Source organism: Xyrauchen texanus, chromosome 12 (assembly GCF_025860055.1).
Source record: "Xyrauchen texanus isolate HMW12.3.18 chromosome 12, RBS_HiC_50CHRs, whole genome shotgun sequence".
In the NCBI taxonomy this organism is placed as follows: Eukaryota; Metazoa; Chordata; class Actinopteri; order Cypriniformes; family Catostomidae; genus Xyrauchen; species Xyrauchen texanus.
Window position 1 is genome coordinate 27122652 of NC_068287.1, and position 16208 is coordinate 27138859.

General features: G+C 35.1%; 1 protein-coding gene across 3 annotated transcripts in view; it reads right to left on the reverse strand.

Annotated features, from left to right (window-relative positions):
• The window catches only part of ap2a1 (adaptor related protein complex 2 subunit alpha 1), a 38406-nt gene that overhangs the window by 20848 nt on the left and 1350 nt on the right, over nt 1–16208 (reverse strand). For all 3 annotated transcript variants that reach the window (XM_052139297.1, XM_052139296.1, XM_052139295.1), the window contains exons 2-4: nt 12740–12951; nt 2015–2208; nt 581–710 (exon numbers count right to left, since the gene is read on the reverse strand). In XM_052139297.1, coding sequence (XP_051995257.1) covers nt 581–710; nt 2015–2208; nt 12740–12951 — 536 coding nt within the window. The remainder of the gene's footprint in view (nt 1–580; nt 711–2014; nt 2209–12739; nt 12952–16208) is intronic.

Sequence of the window (16208 nt, forward strand, 5' to 3'; positions counted from 1 at the left end):
CCAGATGTACAGGCAATGCACCTCAACCCATCAAGAGGCAGCACAAACACAGAGCACCACAGAACGGCGGGATTTCGAGATGCATTTTTAAAAGTTTAAAACTACGTTTAACTTGACAAAGCATCCTAAAAACACAGTGCTTTTGACTAGAAATGCTGAAAACTAGTGAGATGCAACAAAAGTGAGAGGCTCCAAACGTGGCTGTCGGACACACAAGTACATAGACCAACAATTACAAATAGAGAAGAGGAAAGTAGCCCAATAATAGGGTTAAATGAATAAAAATTATGAATAAAACAAACAATATTTTGAATTTTAAAGCCACTTTTTGTATTGTCTAAATGCTTTACTTGTCTATTGCAACAATATGATGTAAGATGTTTGAATTATCTGAATTATAATATTTATAATTTTTTTAATTATTATATTCTACATTAAATTTATTTGGGCGCCATTGTTCTTAAATATTAATATGCGATTCATTAATCATCACATCATGCAAATAATTCGATTAAAACATTTTATTCATTGACAGCCCTAATTAATATCATGAGTGTAGTTTCCACCATGTAAGACTTACCATATGCTGGTCGTTGAGCAGATGGACCACTCTTGAGGTCCATTCACCCATGAGCACCAGATCTGGGGAGGTCTTATACAGGCGGAGCAGACACAGAGCAGCAGACTGCTTCACACTGTCCATCGTGTCCCTGTCATTAACACAAGCAAAATATATTGATCATCTACCACAATATTAATTTAGTCAGTTAAATGCAAATATATAGCAACAAAACAAATCACGAGATATTAGCACAGTCTGATTGGACAGACTGACAAAAACAGACTGACCCCATAATCTTCGCTTTTCAATATAACTAATATAACGCTAACCTTGTCCTGACAACCATGTCACTCATGTCTGTTTTCTATTAGCCAGCTATAGTTTGTCAGTGCAGTAAGTAATGTAGCAGATTGAAAGGTAAACAACAGAGCATCTTTTTGCAGCTCATCAGACAACGGTGCGGTGGTGGATTGTATCTGTTGAGTGTTGATTTCACACTACGCTGTTGGTGAGACGCTGTTACCTAGTTGGTGAGACGCAATGCTGGTCCATCTTTTACTCTCCGTGACAACGAGCTTATAGCTAACTAGCTAACCAAGTAGCTACTTTCATTGCTTGTCAGCTGATTGGAAGCTATTGTGTAAACATGTATTCCCCAAACTGTTTTGTACAGGATTCATAGTTTGGTACCCCCATCAACCGAACAATTCCAGTCATTGCATTTATAAAATGTAATATTTATGTTTGGTTTTCCACCGTTATGGTGTAACACCGCTGCCGATGTTTATCTCTTATCTCGGCAGGTGTAAATTATTCTTGTTTTACAACCTGCCAATAATTGACTGGCAGTAATAATATATTCAGCATTTGACTGATACTAAACAGTACTGATGTTATTAAGCTATTTATTTGTATTTATTCTTTATTTTCTCAGTGTTCATTTCTAGAAATTGTTGACAATGTATAATAATAATAGTCAAATATTCTTTGATAACAATATTTAAGAAAGCAGCCTTCTGAGTAGCTTTGCATAGTCATATCAGTGCAAAATCGGTGAACAATCCACATAGAAAAGTTCAGTTTTCATTCCAGATCAAAAATAAACTACATTGGCCACCATATCGTAATCTGTGATTTTTCCCCCTCTAAAATCGATATCGGTCTCAAAAATCCCATATGGGTCGGGCTCTAATATTCAGTACAACAGCTCTCTTACTTGAGTGATATTAGATAAGTAATGAACTCTTAAGAACACTTTTAATTTTATTCAACAGAAGATCACAAAAACACATTTCCCTTTCAGTTCCTATTTTTCCCACCCCACTAATCGGTTCCTTCCATGTGGCTTTTTCATTATGCTACCAAAGCATACCACTTTATTATTCCTCTGCCTCAAACCCTGCTTTTTTGCCTTAATCTTGCTCCACCCTTCTGGTCCCCCAAGGCTCTCACCCAGCCACAAGGATTCGTGGAATCTCTCCAGCGAAGGCTTCAGCCATCTCTCTGCTGCCCACATTAGCGATGCAGTGCAGTGCCAGACACATGAAGGTGGGGTTTCTGCTGGACAGGTCGTTCTTGATGGCATTGTTAATCAGCCTGATCAGTTCACTGTTGCTGTTCACCAGCACAGAGATAAACAGATAACCCTGTAGTACAGTAAGAGAGGAAGGGATAATAAGGAAATTGAAGGAACAAGGACTGGGATGTAAATTGTAAACTGTCAAGCCCTATTTTTATCCATCAGTAAAATATTGTACTGTCAATTTGTCATTGATATCACAAGAAATTCTTTGGCAAGAGCTCTTTTAGTGTTATAGATTCTCAGCTTTTTCTTTTTATTCTGCTATCGTAATGGAAAAAAAAGACAACATACACTGCAATCTTGATATCTGATAATCCGATTTAATGAAGAAATGTTCCCCTCGCCAAAACTTTGTATCTCTCATCAAATCATCACATCTCTCTCCCTGTCAGTTTTTTAGAAAGGCACTTTTTTCTAAGTTTTCCCTATTAGCATCCTTATTCATTTTTAAAGTAGGAACACACATTAAACCAGATATCTTTTTTTAATTTTCCATAAAAATGACATTTTAAATCATCAATAAATGTTCAGTAAATTGCAGAATATTTTCAGTTAACACAACAACTGGGTTATATACTGTATTGCAGAGCTGGTAGAGCATGGCAAAATCGTGGGGTTGATTCCCAGAAAACAGACAAAACTGATCAAATCAAAAAGCATCTGATAAATGTAAATATACATCAGCGCTAGCTATTTTGTGCACATAAAAAAGGCATCCACAAAGCATCACTCAGACTGAGGGTGAATGAATGTATGTAAATCTAAAATGAAGACAACAGCACATCACTGCAGATCTGTCATCTTCAAACAGGCTCAGAGCCGCAGTCATGAGAGCTTGGAGGATAAGTACTACACCAATGACAGAGCTTTTCCCCCTCACTGAGTTAATGTGTCTCCCTCACTGCTGCAAGGGCTGAAGTATAAATAAAATGATTCTTTTAAACTCGCTGCTTTTACTCCCTTGCATCTTGTTCTATGTCCTTTTAAAGTCTGTACACCTAAAGCTGATTGTAAAGGTTTGGAGGAATCTGTCTAGAAAGATAAATAAGCTCATAAGTTGATCTGCATTTTCTTCAGCTACTATTATTCAAGTATATGCAGCTGTAAAGAAAGCATTATTACAGTTCACTAGGGCTGATACGATAAGTCGACGTTATCGACAACATTGACAATAAAAAATTGTCGAAAAAAAAGGTTCGCTGTCGAATAATCGTTTGATCTCATTTAACGTAACATGAGATCACATTAAACTGTAATGATGACTCGTGAGAACAGCACTGCAGTTCACGCAAGATGGAGGAGAGGAAGAATTACACAGATGCACTCTAAACCTTCCAAACAGCTTCATCTCAAGTAGATCGCAAAGTACAAGGGAATTATACAAAAATAACAAATAAGTAAATACAGAAGCACTCTCGTTGTGGAATAAGTGGAGCTGGAGCTCTTTAAAGGAAACACCCCGGTGTTACATCTTAAATGCAGTTATATTTAATGCGTTATAGCTTTATTAAAGTTAAAATAATATGGAACCAGGTCACGTAATTAACGACATACTCTGAAACTGGCATTTCTCTGTGCGGTCAGCACCTCTTCAATGAGTTGCGCGAATGTCCCGATCTAAGGGGGAGAGAAACTGCAGCAGGCTGAGTCACACTCTGTCAGGGACACTTAATGCAGCTAGATTATAACGTGATGGCTCGTGACTTATTGAATCATAATATATGTGTCACTGTGCATTTCTTATTATGAAGAAAATTGCCAATATGCCGCTTTATTAATAATAGAGAGTTTTTTGTGAGTTAAAGATGGATTGAAGTGAACAGAAAGGTGAGAGGAAGTCTTTGCGCCATTACACACTGCAACAAAATGCGTTTATGATTTGTTTTGGCTTGTTTTCCAATAAAAATTATCTAAAACTCATTTAAAACAATGTACATTTACCTGAGGAACTATACGGCAGAAGATAAAAAATTATTATCTGAGAATGCTGAATATAATATTAAAAATACAAATATTTTTAAATATATAAAATCCTTAAAAAAAATAAAATAAAAGATTAATTCACCTGAGAAGCAGCATATGAGATATTTAGACTTGCTTTAAAAGAACAGATCTTGAATATAAGTATATTTAGTCTTTACTGCACTCGCAGAAGTATAACCAAGTAAAACAAATACACTTGTATACAAAATACACTTATAAATAAGATTAAAGCAAGTTTAAATATCTTATATGTTGCTTCTCAAGACAATTTTAAATGGAAAACAAGACAAAAACACTTGATAACAATAGTTTTTTTTTTGTTGCAGTGAATTTCTTTACAGAATTAAACTTAATAAAAAAAGTATTTTTTCCCTTTAATTCAGTGAATGTCATTTAGAGGTATTTTTAAAAGATGATTTTGTCCTCTTGATTGTTAGTAAGCACGTTTAATACATCCTCTTAAGTCGAGGCACAAGCTGAATAATCGATTAAGAGCTAATGATTAATCATTGCAATAAATCGCAGAATAGTCGAATAATCGTTCTATGGAATCACTTCCAAAGGATCAGCTCTTCTACACCAGCTCTTTCAATGAATTGTTTAGAAACACTAATTCAACTATTTGTTCAGTTCATCACTTACAAAACTTCCCATTTGACATTTAATGTTTTCAAACTTTTAAACTAGTTCAGGGCAAAAACATAAACATTGAGATTTATGACACATCTCTCTAAAATACTCCATTCTGATCAGTCAATCACACCATCCAGCGCTCTGATTTTTCTGAAAAATTACTTTTTTAGCTACATATTGCACAGCCGTAACATTCACTAGCAAAAATCAGCATCTAAGAAATATTGGCTAATTTTAAGAATTTATCAGAAGAGCAGCTGAATGTTATGGCTAGAGTGAATGTGTTGAAACTGTTAGCTAGAGGCTATGATTCATTGTTTGGTCTTAGACTCCAAATCTTACTAAACAGAAGGCAGCTTGGCGACCTAAATCAGGTTTGGAATTCAACATTTTAATGTGCTTACAAGTCTTACTTCAAGGATCAAAAGAAAATGACACCATTGTGAACTGGTTCTATAGACTATTTCAGCAATGGTATTGGTCCCCTCTATTCGATTGAAGACAGAAAAAAAGCTTGCTGATATTTTGGGCTGGGCTCTAGGTAAACAATGAATTTGAGCCATTTGAGAGGAGTGACTCACAACATGATGACATCACCACATTCCTCAGCATTATGCTATAACGTCTTGCGGTGAAAACGACATTTACAAAAAGCTAACAAGATACATGACTTCCTCTAGTTTCTTAATATAGCAGTGCATCAAAATGCAACCAGAAGAAAAAGACAGTGTGTGCTCTGCAACCTGCCCACAACTCAATAGTTCTTTGTAAATGTCTTATTTTGGCCAAAACAAATGCTATGGTCAAATGTTGGTGAAAGCATGTTTTGATCTAGTTTGCATTGTAAATGTTATTTCAATGCCTTTCCCTTTCGAGTAAAAAGATAAGCTGACTCATTCAAGCCCACAGTTTGTTGTTCTTCTGTACAGTAAAGGCCTGTTCACACCAAACAGTTTTTTCGGTGTGTATGTTCGGTCCGATGAGCTTTTAAACGGGAACAATGGATTCTCATGGCACTATTAAAACCGGGTCCTATAAATCGTCCGCCAACAATTTTTTTTTGGGGTGCTGCAATGAGATAAGAGTTTGTTATTTTTCCAGTGTCACTGCAGCTGCTCAATCCAGCGTGTTGGTGGTGCTAATCAACTACCAAACACCGGTATTGGACATGCCGACAATAGAAACCCCATAAATATATCATTAAAAATAAATAGTAGCAGTTCATGTATGGCAAAACCCATCTCTTTTTGAAAGTCTGCTTACGTTTTGTCTTAATGAACATTATTTTATATGTATATTACTGTGCCTGTTATATTTTCATGGCAATAAAATTAGCAGCAAGGTTCGGCAATTAAACATATTGCAAGGATAATATAAAACAAGGTATTGCAATATTTTAAATAAAGAAAATACTGTGAGCCAGTGTTTTCTTTAATATTATTATTTTTAAAATTAATAATAATATTTTAAATTATACATGTTATTCTAAATGTAAATTATTCCATGAGTATTTACATCACCTTGTGTTATATTATCCAGGCATTATAAAAAGAGAAGTTGGGTTCGGGAGTCCATTTAGAATATACTCAAAGCAAAATACAAAATGCAAACATAAATAGTACGTATATGTATGCAACAGAACTATTTACTCATCTCACTCGCATAAAAAACACAGATTATATATTCCTCAAAATGCAACAACACCATGGAAAGAACATAATGAAACATTTATGCCAAGTTAGGTAAATGATTTGACAGCGATAAATATATTAACCTCCAGGCAGGAAACTGGTATAAATGTTTACGGAGCAACAACAGCACCGCCTACTGTACAGTGCTTATTTTTTGCGGACTCGGTGCGAATAGACCTTTTGTCGGAGATTCGTCTTGCAAAATAGTCACGGATTTGGTGTTAACAGGCCTTAACATACTGAAATGGCCCAGTTTTTCCCTGTCTACTGTCAGTATTACCCTTTGGAGAGGTTCTTGGCTGATGGGAATGCAACTGCTAGTGTGTAGGGTTGCACGGTTTACCAGTACTTATGAAGTAACGCAAAACCAAAAAATGTAAACGGTACGATATCATCTTAAAATTAATTTGAGATGAAATCAATGACAAGTTTAAAATAAAATAAAAAAAAACTTTGGATATGGCCAAGTGTGATCATTAAACATAGGATGTAATTTAATAAAGAAATATACAGTCACATGCGCTGCTCGCTTCAGAATGAACAAGAGGTGCCGCTAAGCTGTCATACGATTACCCCACACACACACAGGCACAGGCATGCGCACTCTCACAAACTCAATAATTATTTTTTTTAAACGTAATTTTCATGCCGTGTGTTTACAGCATAAATGGCAAAAAATATTTTTTTACATTTAATATTAAATAAGTAGCAATATCGCAAACGCAAGCAGCCTTGAGCCACACATAATCCGAAAGTTTTTTCATGAATGTTTTCATTAACACTGTGAAGCTCTGTTTTGCAGCATTTTATTTTACCAAAACATTTTTTTTAAATATAAATATATATATATATATATATATATATATATATATATATATATATATATATATATATATATATACACACACATACATACACACACATACACCTGTATATATCAATTTGATTTAACAACATTTGATCATAACATTTAATTAAAACATTTAACATGGAATCCAGAAAAATTTTAACGTAAAACGCATCATTTGTATCTATAAGACTTCCTATCTATAAGACTTCCCTATATAGACCGTTCTATTAATTAAGTCATTTTCTGTGTAATTTCATGAAAAATCTGAGGCTTTTTAATTGTTGATTATAGTGGTACAAGGGTTGGTAACATACCGAAGCCAAAAATGTGGTATCTGAGCAACCCTACTAGAGTGGGTGTTTGATCAGCAGGAGATAATTAGACCTCATGGTGGTCTACATGCCATGGAGTGCCACTAAGCCTTTCTGACATGCTAAAAGACATTTGTTGCTGACTCTCACTAGATTGGGACTCATACATCAGAAAGGATGCACATACATCTAGAAAAGCAAAGACTAAAATAAAACAACCACGCTACAACTTTATCTTATGTAGGGCTGTACGATATGGACCAAAAATCATATCTCGTTATATATCTCGGAGGTTGCAGCAGCAGCACGACGTTTAACACATACTGCAGTTTATGGCACTGTTGTTAATGGTGGAAGAGATTGTAAGTGCTTCCACTTTTGGATGCAACCTGTTTATGGCATTCTCTACAGATTACATGCAGGGCTCGACGTCAAGCATTGTGATATGCTTGTCCTTCGGACAAGTAAATTGGTCATTCACTTGTCTGAGTAAAAAAGTTACATGCCCAGAGAGAAAAAAAGACATGTATTGGTTACATGCTCAATTAACATGTCAGAGTTTCTGTTGTATGTTTTCTAAAATTATGAAATGGCCAAGCTAATAGTATTATACCTATGCAATTGCCTAGATTCTCTGGGACAGAAATGTAAACTGCAATGTTTAGGGGAGGTTATTTTATGTTACATGTACACAGGGTTGGGGTGTAACGAAATACATGTAAAGGGATTTTGTATTTAAAATACAAAATATAAGTAACTGTTTTCCACTACAGTTACAATTTAAAACACTGGTAATTAGAATAGTTGCATTCAAAAAGTATTTTGATTATTGAAGAGATTACTTTGCATTTTATTGTTATTTGTTTCATTTAACATTTAGTCCTTTCAGATGGAAAACATTTATACTAGAGATGCACCGACAGCCAGGGACTGGAATTAGCCGATTTTCCGCATGCTCGGACCGGACCTGTGACCGGCCGGTCAGCCTCACGTCTTTCCGATTCCATGCCGGTCCGTTTTGTTGTCAGCGGCGCAGGCAATAACGTCACAGCCGCATGTAAACATGTCATTGGTGTGGAAGATCTTCACTGTGTGAGTGAAGAATACATAAAGTTCGAAATGTGTAATAATTGTAAGGCCAAAGTAAACCGTAGGGGAACCACCACAATAAGTTTCGGATCAACAAACCTAATCAGACATTTATAACACCATCACCCAGCTGAAAATGCCCATTTTAAGAAAGAAGCTAAAAAGTGAAAGCGGATAAAGCTAGCCAGAGCTTAGAGCCAGTCACAAGTCAGCAGCGTCTCCTATCATTCCTTGGAATGAGCAGCGAAAAGACCAAAGCAATTACGAGGAAAATTATGGAATTCATGGCCCTGGATGACCAGCTGTTCTCCATAGTTGAGGACAGAGGCTTCAGAAATCTGATAAATTTCCTTGATACAGAGTAGGAGGTACTTTCCGACGTTGCGTTGCCAGAGTTGTTTAATCTCGTGTCATGTCACACATGCAGCCTGTTATCTGTCAACATTTGGGTACACAAATCCGGGAGAGGGGAAGTGGGGTGCTGGATGGCAGAGGCAGGCTAAATACTATACAAATTGTGTCGTTGTGATTTAATGTGCCGAGTAATGTAATTTTTCCCACTGTGTCCGATATTAAAATCAGTGCGACACACACTGCAAAAGGCGTGGGCATTGTCGGTATGGCTTCGGGATATGAAATTCAATTCTTCCATCCAGCTGTTGTTAAATTTACATGTATATTTTGTTTTTTTCACCGGAGCACCAGCTGAGTCTTCCTCTCCCATCTACCAGTGATGCTTGATTTAACATCTCGCGTCTACTATCTGCGCAGATATCAACAGCGCAAATGGGTTGTAGGTTGCCAGATTGTGGTCATAAATGATTTGTAATGTGTATGATGTGTCGATTGTGTGCGTAGGATGCGTTTCATTCAAGATCTGGCAACTGCACCATCTTGGAATAATATATTGATGTGATTATTCATATAATGTGGTTTGGGCCATACAAATTACGGGAGTTTTTTTGGGAGAAATAACAAAACGGGAGACTCCCGGGAAAAACGGAAATGTTGACAGATATCGTTACAAGCCGTTCCCGAAGCAGTGCTCAGTTTTACAACTGATATTTGTACATCTAACGTAAGTTGAGAGTATTGGACACTTCAGTTTTTCAGATCTTTGGAATTGTTTTGTTAGACGAGTAATAAAGAGAAAAAGGCCCATTTATAAAACATAAATGGGCCTTTTAAATGGGCTTTATATAAAGCAACTTATTTGCAGTTAATTGTTATTTCTACCTATTTTGAGAGTTGTTTAAGTGAGAGAAGATCCTGTAACTTAGTGCAGTTTGGGGGAAATTGTAATGTTTAATCATTTATTTTATTATGAAAATAAAATTTTGCATTGAATAAAGGTAGATTTGTTTGTATATGTGGTCAATAATAGTTCTTAGAAAGAAAATAAAATAAAAAAAAATCGGTATCGGCAGGTCACACTTGCAAAAAAAATCGCAAATCGAAATCGGCCAAGAAAATAGCAATCGGTGCATCTCTAATTTATACATATATATATATATGATGCAATCCAAAGTGCATTCGATCAGCGGTGAAACACTTATGATGTGTTACATTCATATGAGCAGACAGAGAAGTTTAAAGTAAGTTTGGAGCAAAGAAATATAAATAAACTTTGTATAAATTGTCAGCTTTATGCTAAGCTAAAATGCTATTTCTAGCCATTTTACATGCACATGTTGCAAGACACGATCATAATTTTTTATCAAGAAAATTCATGTTGGATAATAGTTTAATTTTTCTAGTAAGCCCTTTGATATTAGGGTAAAAATCATATTCTTGATAATAGCTTTTGTATTGTTTTCTAGTAAAAATATTTAAGAATCCTGTAAACAAGATTAATTTGATTAATCTTGTTTTAGAAACAACACTGTATAAGATATTTAGGTTTTTCAGATAATGTATTTTTAACGTGTATTTTAACTTACTGTACTGACAGAGTTTTTATAGGCAAAACAAGTGAAAAAAATCTACCAGTGCTGAAGAAGTAATCCAAAGTATTTTGAATATGTTACTGACCTTGAATAATCTAACAGAATACTTTACAAATTACATTTGACAGCATGCATTCTGTAATCTGTAGTTTGAATACATTTCAAAAGTAACCCTCCCAACCCTGCATGTACGCACGGTAGTCAAATAAAGGAAAGCATCCATCACCATCATTTACAGCAGGGGTGCTCACACTTTTATGGAATAAGATCTAATTTTCCATCAAGTTATAGCAGCAGGATCTACCATACACAATATATAAATGTATCACAATACTAAAATTTCAGGAGTCTTTAGTGAAATGTGATGATTTTTGACACCAGCTTCAATACCACAACAAATAATAGTCTAACACTAACTAATTTGTCAATTATAAAATAATGAAGTTATTATTCAATAGTAGTAAATAGTCAGTAATAAAATAACAAAAGAAATGAATAGGAAAAAAATAAATAAAAACACTATAGAAAATTTTATTTTATGAATTAAAACATTCAATGATTTTGATATAAAACTACTACTGGTATTCCCTCTATGAATACTTTAATACTATAGTTATACAAGTAAAGTTATCCAGCCAAGAGCAGTGATTGGTTGAACTGTTTTTTGTTATTGTTGTTTGATTAACATTAAGGATACACTAGACAGTGGACTGTTTAATGTTACATTTAAACTTTACAATTCGTACATTCATACAAATCAGCTTTTCCTTCAATGGTTACATTCACTTAAAAGATAACTGCTTTTACGTGAACACCTCACCAAGACAAGCATTTTAGCGGAATTTTTAAATGTCTCCGTTCTCGGAGCACACGCACATGTAAACCACGCCCCACACACAAGCCACCTGTGATACGCAGCTCTATTAACAAGAGAGAGTTTGTATTTGTGAGCTAAAGATGGATCAAAGTGAACATAAAGGTGAGAGACCGTAGTCTTAGCCCATAATACACTGGAAAAACATTTACTTAAGAAGCTATACTGCAGAAGAATTTTTTTTTATTGGAGAATATTTAATGTTTTAAAATATCTAAAAAATAGCCTACATTTACCTGAGAAGCAACATATAAGATATTTAGACTTGCTTTTAGAGAATATATCTTGTAATACGAGTATATTTATTTTCTTTACTGCACTGGCACAAGTACAAACAAGTGAAAAAATACACTTATACAAAATACACTTATTTAAGATACATTCTCTGAAAGCAAGTCTAAATATCGTATATGTTGCTTCTCAAGTAACTGTATCTTGTTTTAAGGATTTTTAGATAATTTAAATGAAAAAAAAAAAGACAAACTCTTTGATTACAAAATAATTTTTGTAATCAAATTTGTAATAATTGTTACGTTTTTTGTGAAAATTTGATTAAATATAATGCTAATAAAGTTTATAATTTTTTTTTTTAGACAATTTATATTAAATTGTGTGATATATCTGCATTATATCGGACACCCTGCTCTCTGGATATTGGCATCAGCAATTAAAAAACCCATATCGGTGGACCTCTAATTAAAACACTGCAATTAATCTGCTTAAAAGTACAGAACACAGGTACGTTGCCATTCATACTTGCACACACTCAGTCAACAGCGCACATCGCAATTCAAATGAATAAAAGACACACAGATAGACATGTAAACATAAGGTAAAAAGTGTCAGACTAATTTCACAACATCTTAAATTCTACATGAAAAGCAGTTCGCAACCCATTTTACTTCCATAATGCGACATATTTCTGGGTGAAACAAAATATTGGATATTAAATAAGAAAATAAAATGTAGAGCAGGACTTAATTTTATCCATCAGGAATTGATTGGACCATGAAAGGTGGTCTCTATATGCAAGACATCACAACATAAACAGTTTCTCGCTCTATAATTACATGCACATGATGAATCATGCACAACAAAACCAGAAACATTCTTTAAGTAAACAGGATCAAATTTGATTTCATGTTGACTTTAACAATAGTCTGAAAATTATACAACCACTAAAATAAGCATAAGATATTTTGAGACATTTCAACTCACAATTTGTTTCTCGGTATACTTGTTGGAACTGAGCAGGTTGACAGCCTCCATGTGGCCAAAGTCAATATCATGGCCCAGAAGGAAGATGAAGAGCAGCTTGCACACATATTTCTTCTTGCTGTAGCCATCCAAAGCTTTGTCCCCTTTAAACTTGGAGCGGATGTTGGCTAACTCTTTATTTATGCGTTTAATCTCAGCTTCCTTACTTTTACCTGAGAAGAGACAGAACATAGGAGATTCAGACAACAGCATGGCAATAGACACTGGAAAGCAATCAGTTATCTGTGGCTGATCTGAACATCTTCAGCAGACAACATGGGCTTCTGCCATGCTCTCTCAAGATCAGGACAGGTAGTCCCGATTTACATGTTCAATCACAATTCAAACTGTGCCAAACATCTGTAGAAACCATAGCCTAATCTGTTGCAATGATGCTCAAAATCTCATTCAGATCCAGTACTATATGACAAAGTAAAAAGTGTAGCCTTGTAGTGTTAAAGTGGCCATTATCTATTTGGCTTCTTTTACTAAGAAATACTTTAGACATAACCTTGAATGTAAGTACCAGTAATCTTCATATAGTTGGTGTATAATAAAATAAGCAAGGGGCCAGAAGAGCGGATGACAATAAAGAGGACAGGAAACCAGGAAAGTAGACAGGAAATGGTAACAAATTTTTCAGGTTTGGGGGTTAAAGAGGAAAATGTCCTTGAAAAAATTAGGTGGCATTGTGGCCATAGTATACTTCAGTTGCCTCAAACCATCACATTTCTTATTTGCTCTAATGTTACTTGTGCACATTGGACACACTAACTTTGCTTTGGGTATGTACAGGTCAAGAAGAGATCTGATGGCATCCTAATCATAACTGCTGACACATCGGGTAGCTATACAAGGAAAATAAAACCTAGGCTACACAAGGACTATTCTGCTTCCAATTTGAAACTACTGTGTGTAGCCCTATTAGTGCTGATATTAAACAAAAACTGACATCCTGTGCCAATAGCAGGGGCCACATTAATAAATGTCATGTAGAAACAAAACCTTCCATTTCCTATACACAGGACACACAAACTTTTCTCCACATTTGTACACACACTTTTACTTACATTGCAGATTTAATGATTTTAGTGGCAAACTACTGAATTAAACCATGTTTCATGTTAAAGTGTGCTTTACTGCTTTTTGATGAATTCATCAAAATGTACTTTGCAATGATCACTAGATTTATAAATAGTCATCATCGACCCACTCATGTTGCAATAACGGCAGTGAAGAATGAATTAGCTTCCCTCAGCACAATACACTCATTCCACCAAAGTAATCCAACATGCTGAAAGTTAGAATGTGTCATTATTCCTATATTTCATCAAACTGTAGATGGCATTCAACTTCAAACACAAGCAGTGTGTAATGGTTGGCTTCTTAGTGCAAAAGCTTGCAGTAACGTAATTTGCTATTTCAACTGTAGCCAACACCAATAACAAACTACCAGACAAAGCAAGAGAACTAACAACCTTCAAAAATGTAATGCACAACAATTAAAAACAAATGGGCTGACATTGAAAACTTGGGCATCTACAACTCCGGGTATGTTTATTTGTCACTTAGGGCGTTTTCATACATAGTTCGTTTGAGCACTCCAAGCACTCTCAGAATGGTATAAGGTGTATATGTGAACAACCCAAGTGATCAGAGTATAGTTTGTTTGTGGGTCGATTGATTTGTGCAACGTGAAGGCGAAGAGGTACCAGTCCGCTTTGCATTTTATGACACACAGTTGAAGTCAAATTTACATACACCTTAACCAAAAATATAAAAATCTATTATCAAAATTGTTTGTGTAGATTACATGCACATGTTGCTGTTTTATTTATTTAGCATTTGTGATTTACAGCTGAGCAGAAACATCTGCAAAGTGGTATTCTCAATAGTATTTACTGTAATATTGAATCTGTTAGGGGGTATTTACATTTGGTTACTTCAAAATATGGCTTCACTTTGGCATTTTTTACTGATCGGATTGTTATCAAATTGAATAAACACATAAAATGTATACTTGACCACATAAATGTGTCTCCGCAATGCAGAGTTTACCTCCGTAATCATGCTAACGCCGGGCAGCAAATTTTAAAGATGATATTTATTATTTAATTCCAAGTGATTTGGTCATGCATGCAGGTATGTATGTGACCCACTGGTGTGTGCGTGGTGTATTTTTCCCCTCAGGACTTGTCATAGTTAAGATGCTGCATACGCGTCAGCTGCGCTTAAAGAGCTGTTCAGCCATGGCGTCAATTTGAAGACAAATCCGGAAGTCAAATTCACCATGGGTTCCCTCTGGATTTTCCAATGGGTTTTTGATCTTGTGTAAAATAAGGTCTGTGGTAAACATTACATGAAGATATGTGGACATTCTGTTCTACAACAGAAATTACATGCAGTCATACTTCAGACCTGAATTTTGAAGCTGTTGTGTGCGTTTTTTTTTTTTTTAAGTATGTAATTCAATACAGCTTTAAAATTCATGTTTGATGTATGACTTATGTAATTTATGTTGTAGAACAAAACATCCACATATCAAGTATTGTTTACCACAGACCTTATTTTACTCCGAAGTCCAAAAACTCCATAGCACAGTCTAATTTTACCTATGCTGACGTAGCACGGAGTAAAGTTTACATATGTGGTTTGAACAGCCAGATGCATTTACACTTGACCGAGATTCATCTGGAGGTAGTTTGAGTGATCAGATCTGTCTTGGAGGGCATTTACTCTTGGTCTTTTCATGATTGAATAGCGATCCGATCAGCAAAAATGCATGAAGTGACCAAGTGTAAATACCCCCTTAGTGAAGATCATCTTTACACTATTGGGAATATCAAATAATAAATTCTAAATTGAGAAGAACAGTTTACTACTTAATACCCACAATGTACTTTGATCCTAGTTGACAGACACCCCATTTAGTGTAATAAAGGCAATTTTGGATGTGGCTTAAAACAATGTGTGTACATTTTTTGTTATTGTTGTTTACGGGCTTTTTGCCTTTGATTCATAGGACAGAGTAGTCTAAACAAGAAAGAAGAGGAAGAGAAAGCTATGAAAGATAGCTAGGTTTTATGCACAAGGCCCCAAGAGTAAAATGTGGATATGATAATGTGCATCCTAGTATAATGGTAAAATGATATGTCAGAAAAACAGCAGAGGATACCTGAAACTATGCACATTTGGTGCCAAATGACAAGATGCAAACCACAATATTCAGGCCAAGTCCTGACGTCTAACGTGTGTGTAATACAATTTGCTCCCAATTATATCTTACATCAACCAATGTATTTGTTACCGTCTTATTGTATTATGTATAACTTTTCTCTTCGAGAATTAAACATTTGTGTTGTTAAGTAGAACATTAAGAGAGCCAAAATCAAATATGAATAGAAATAAATGGGCATATTTGATCAAACGT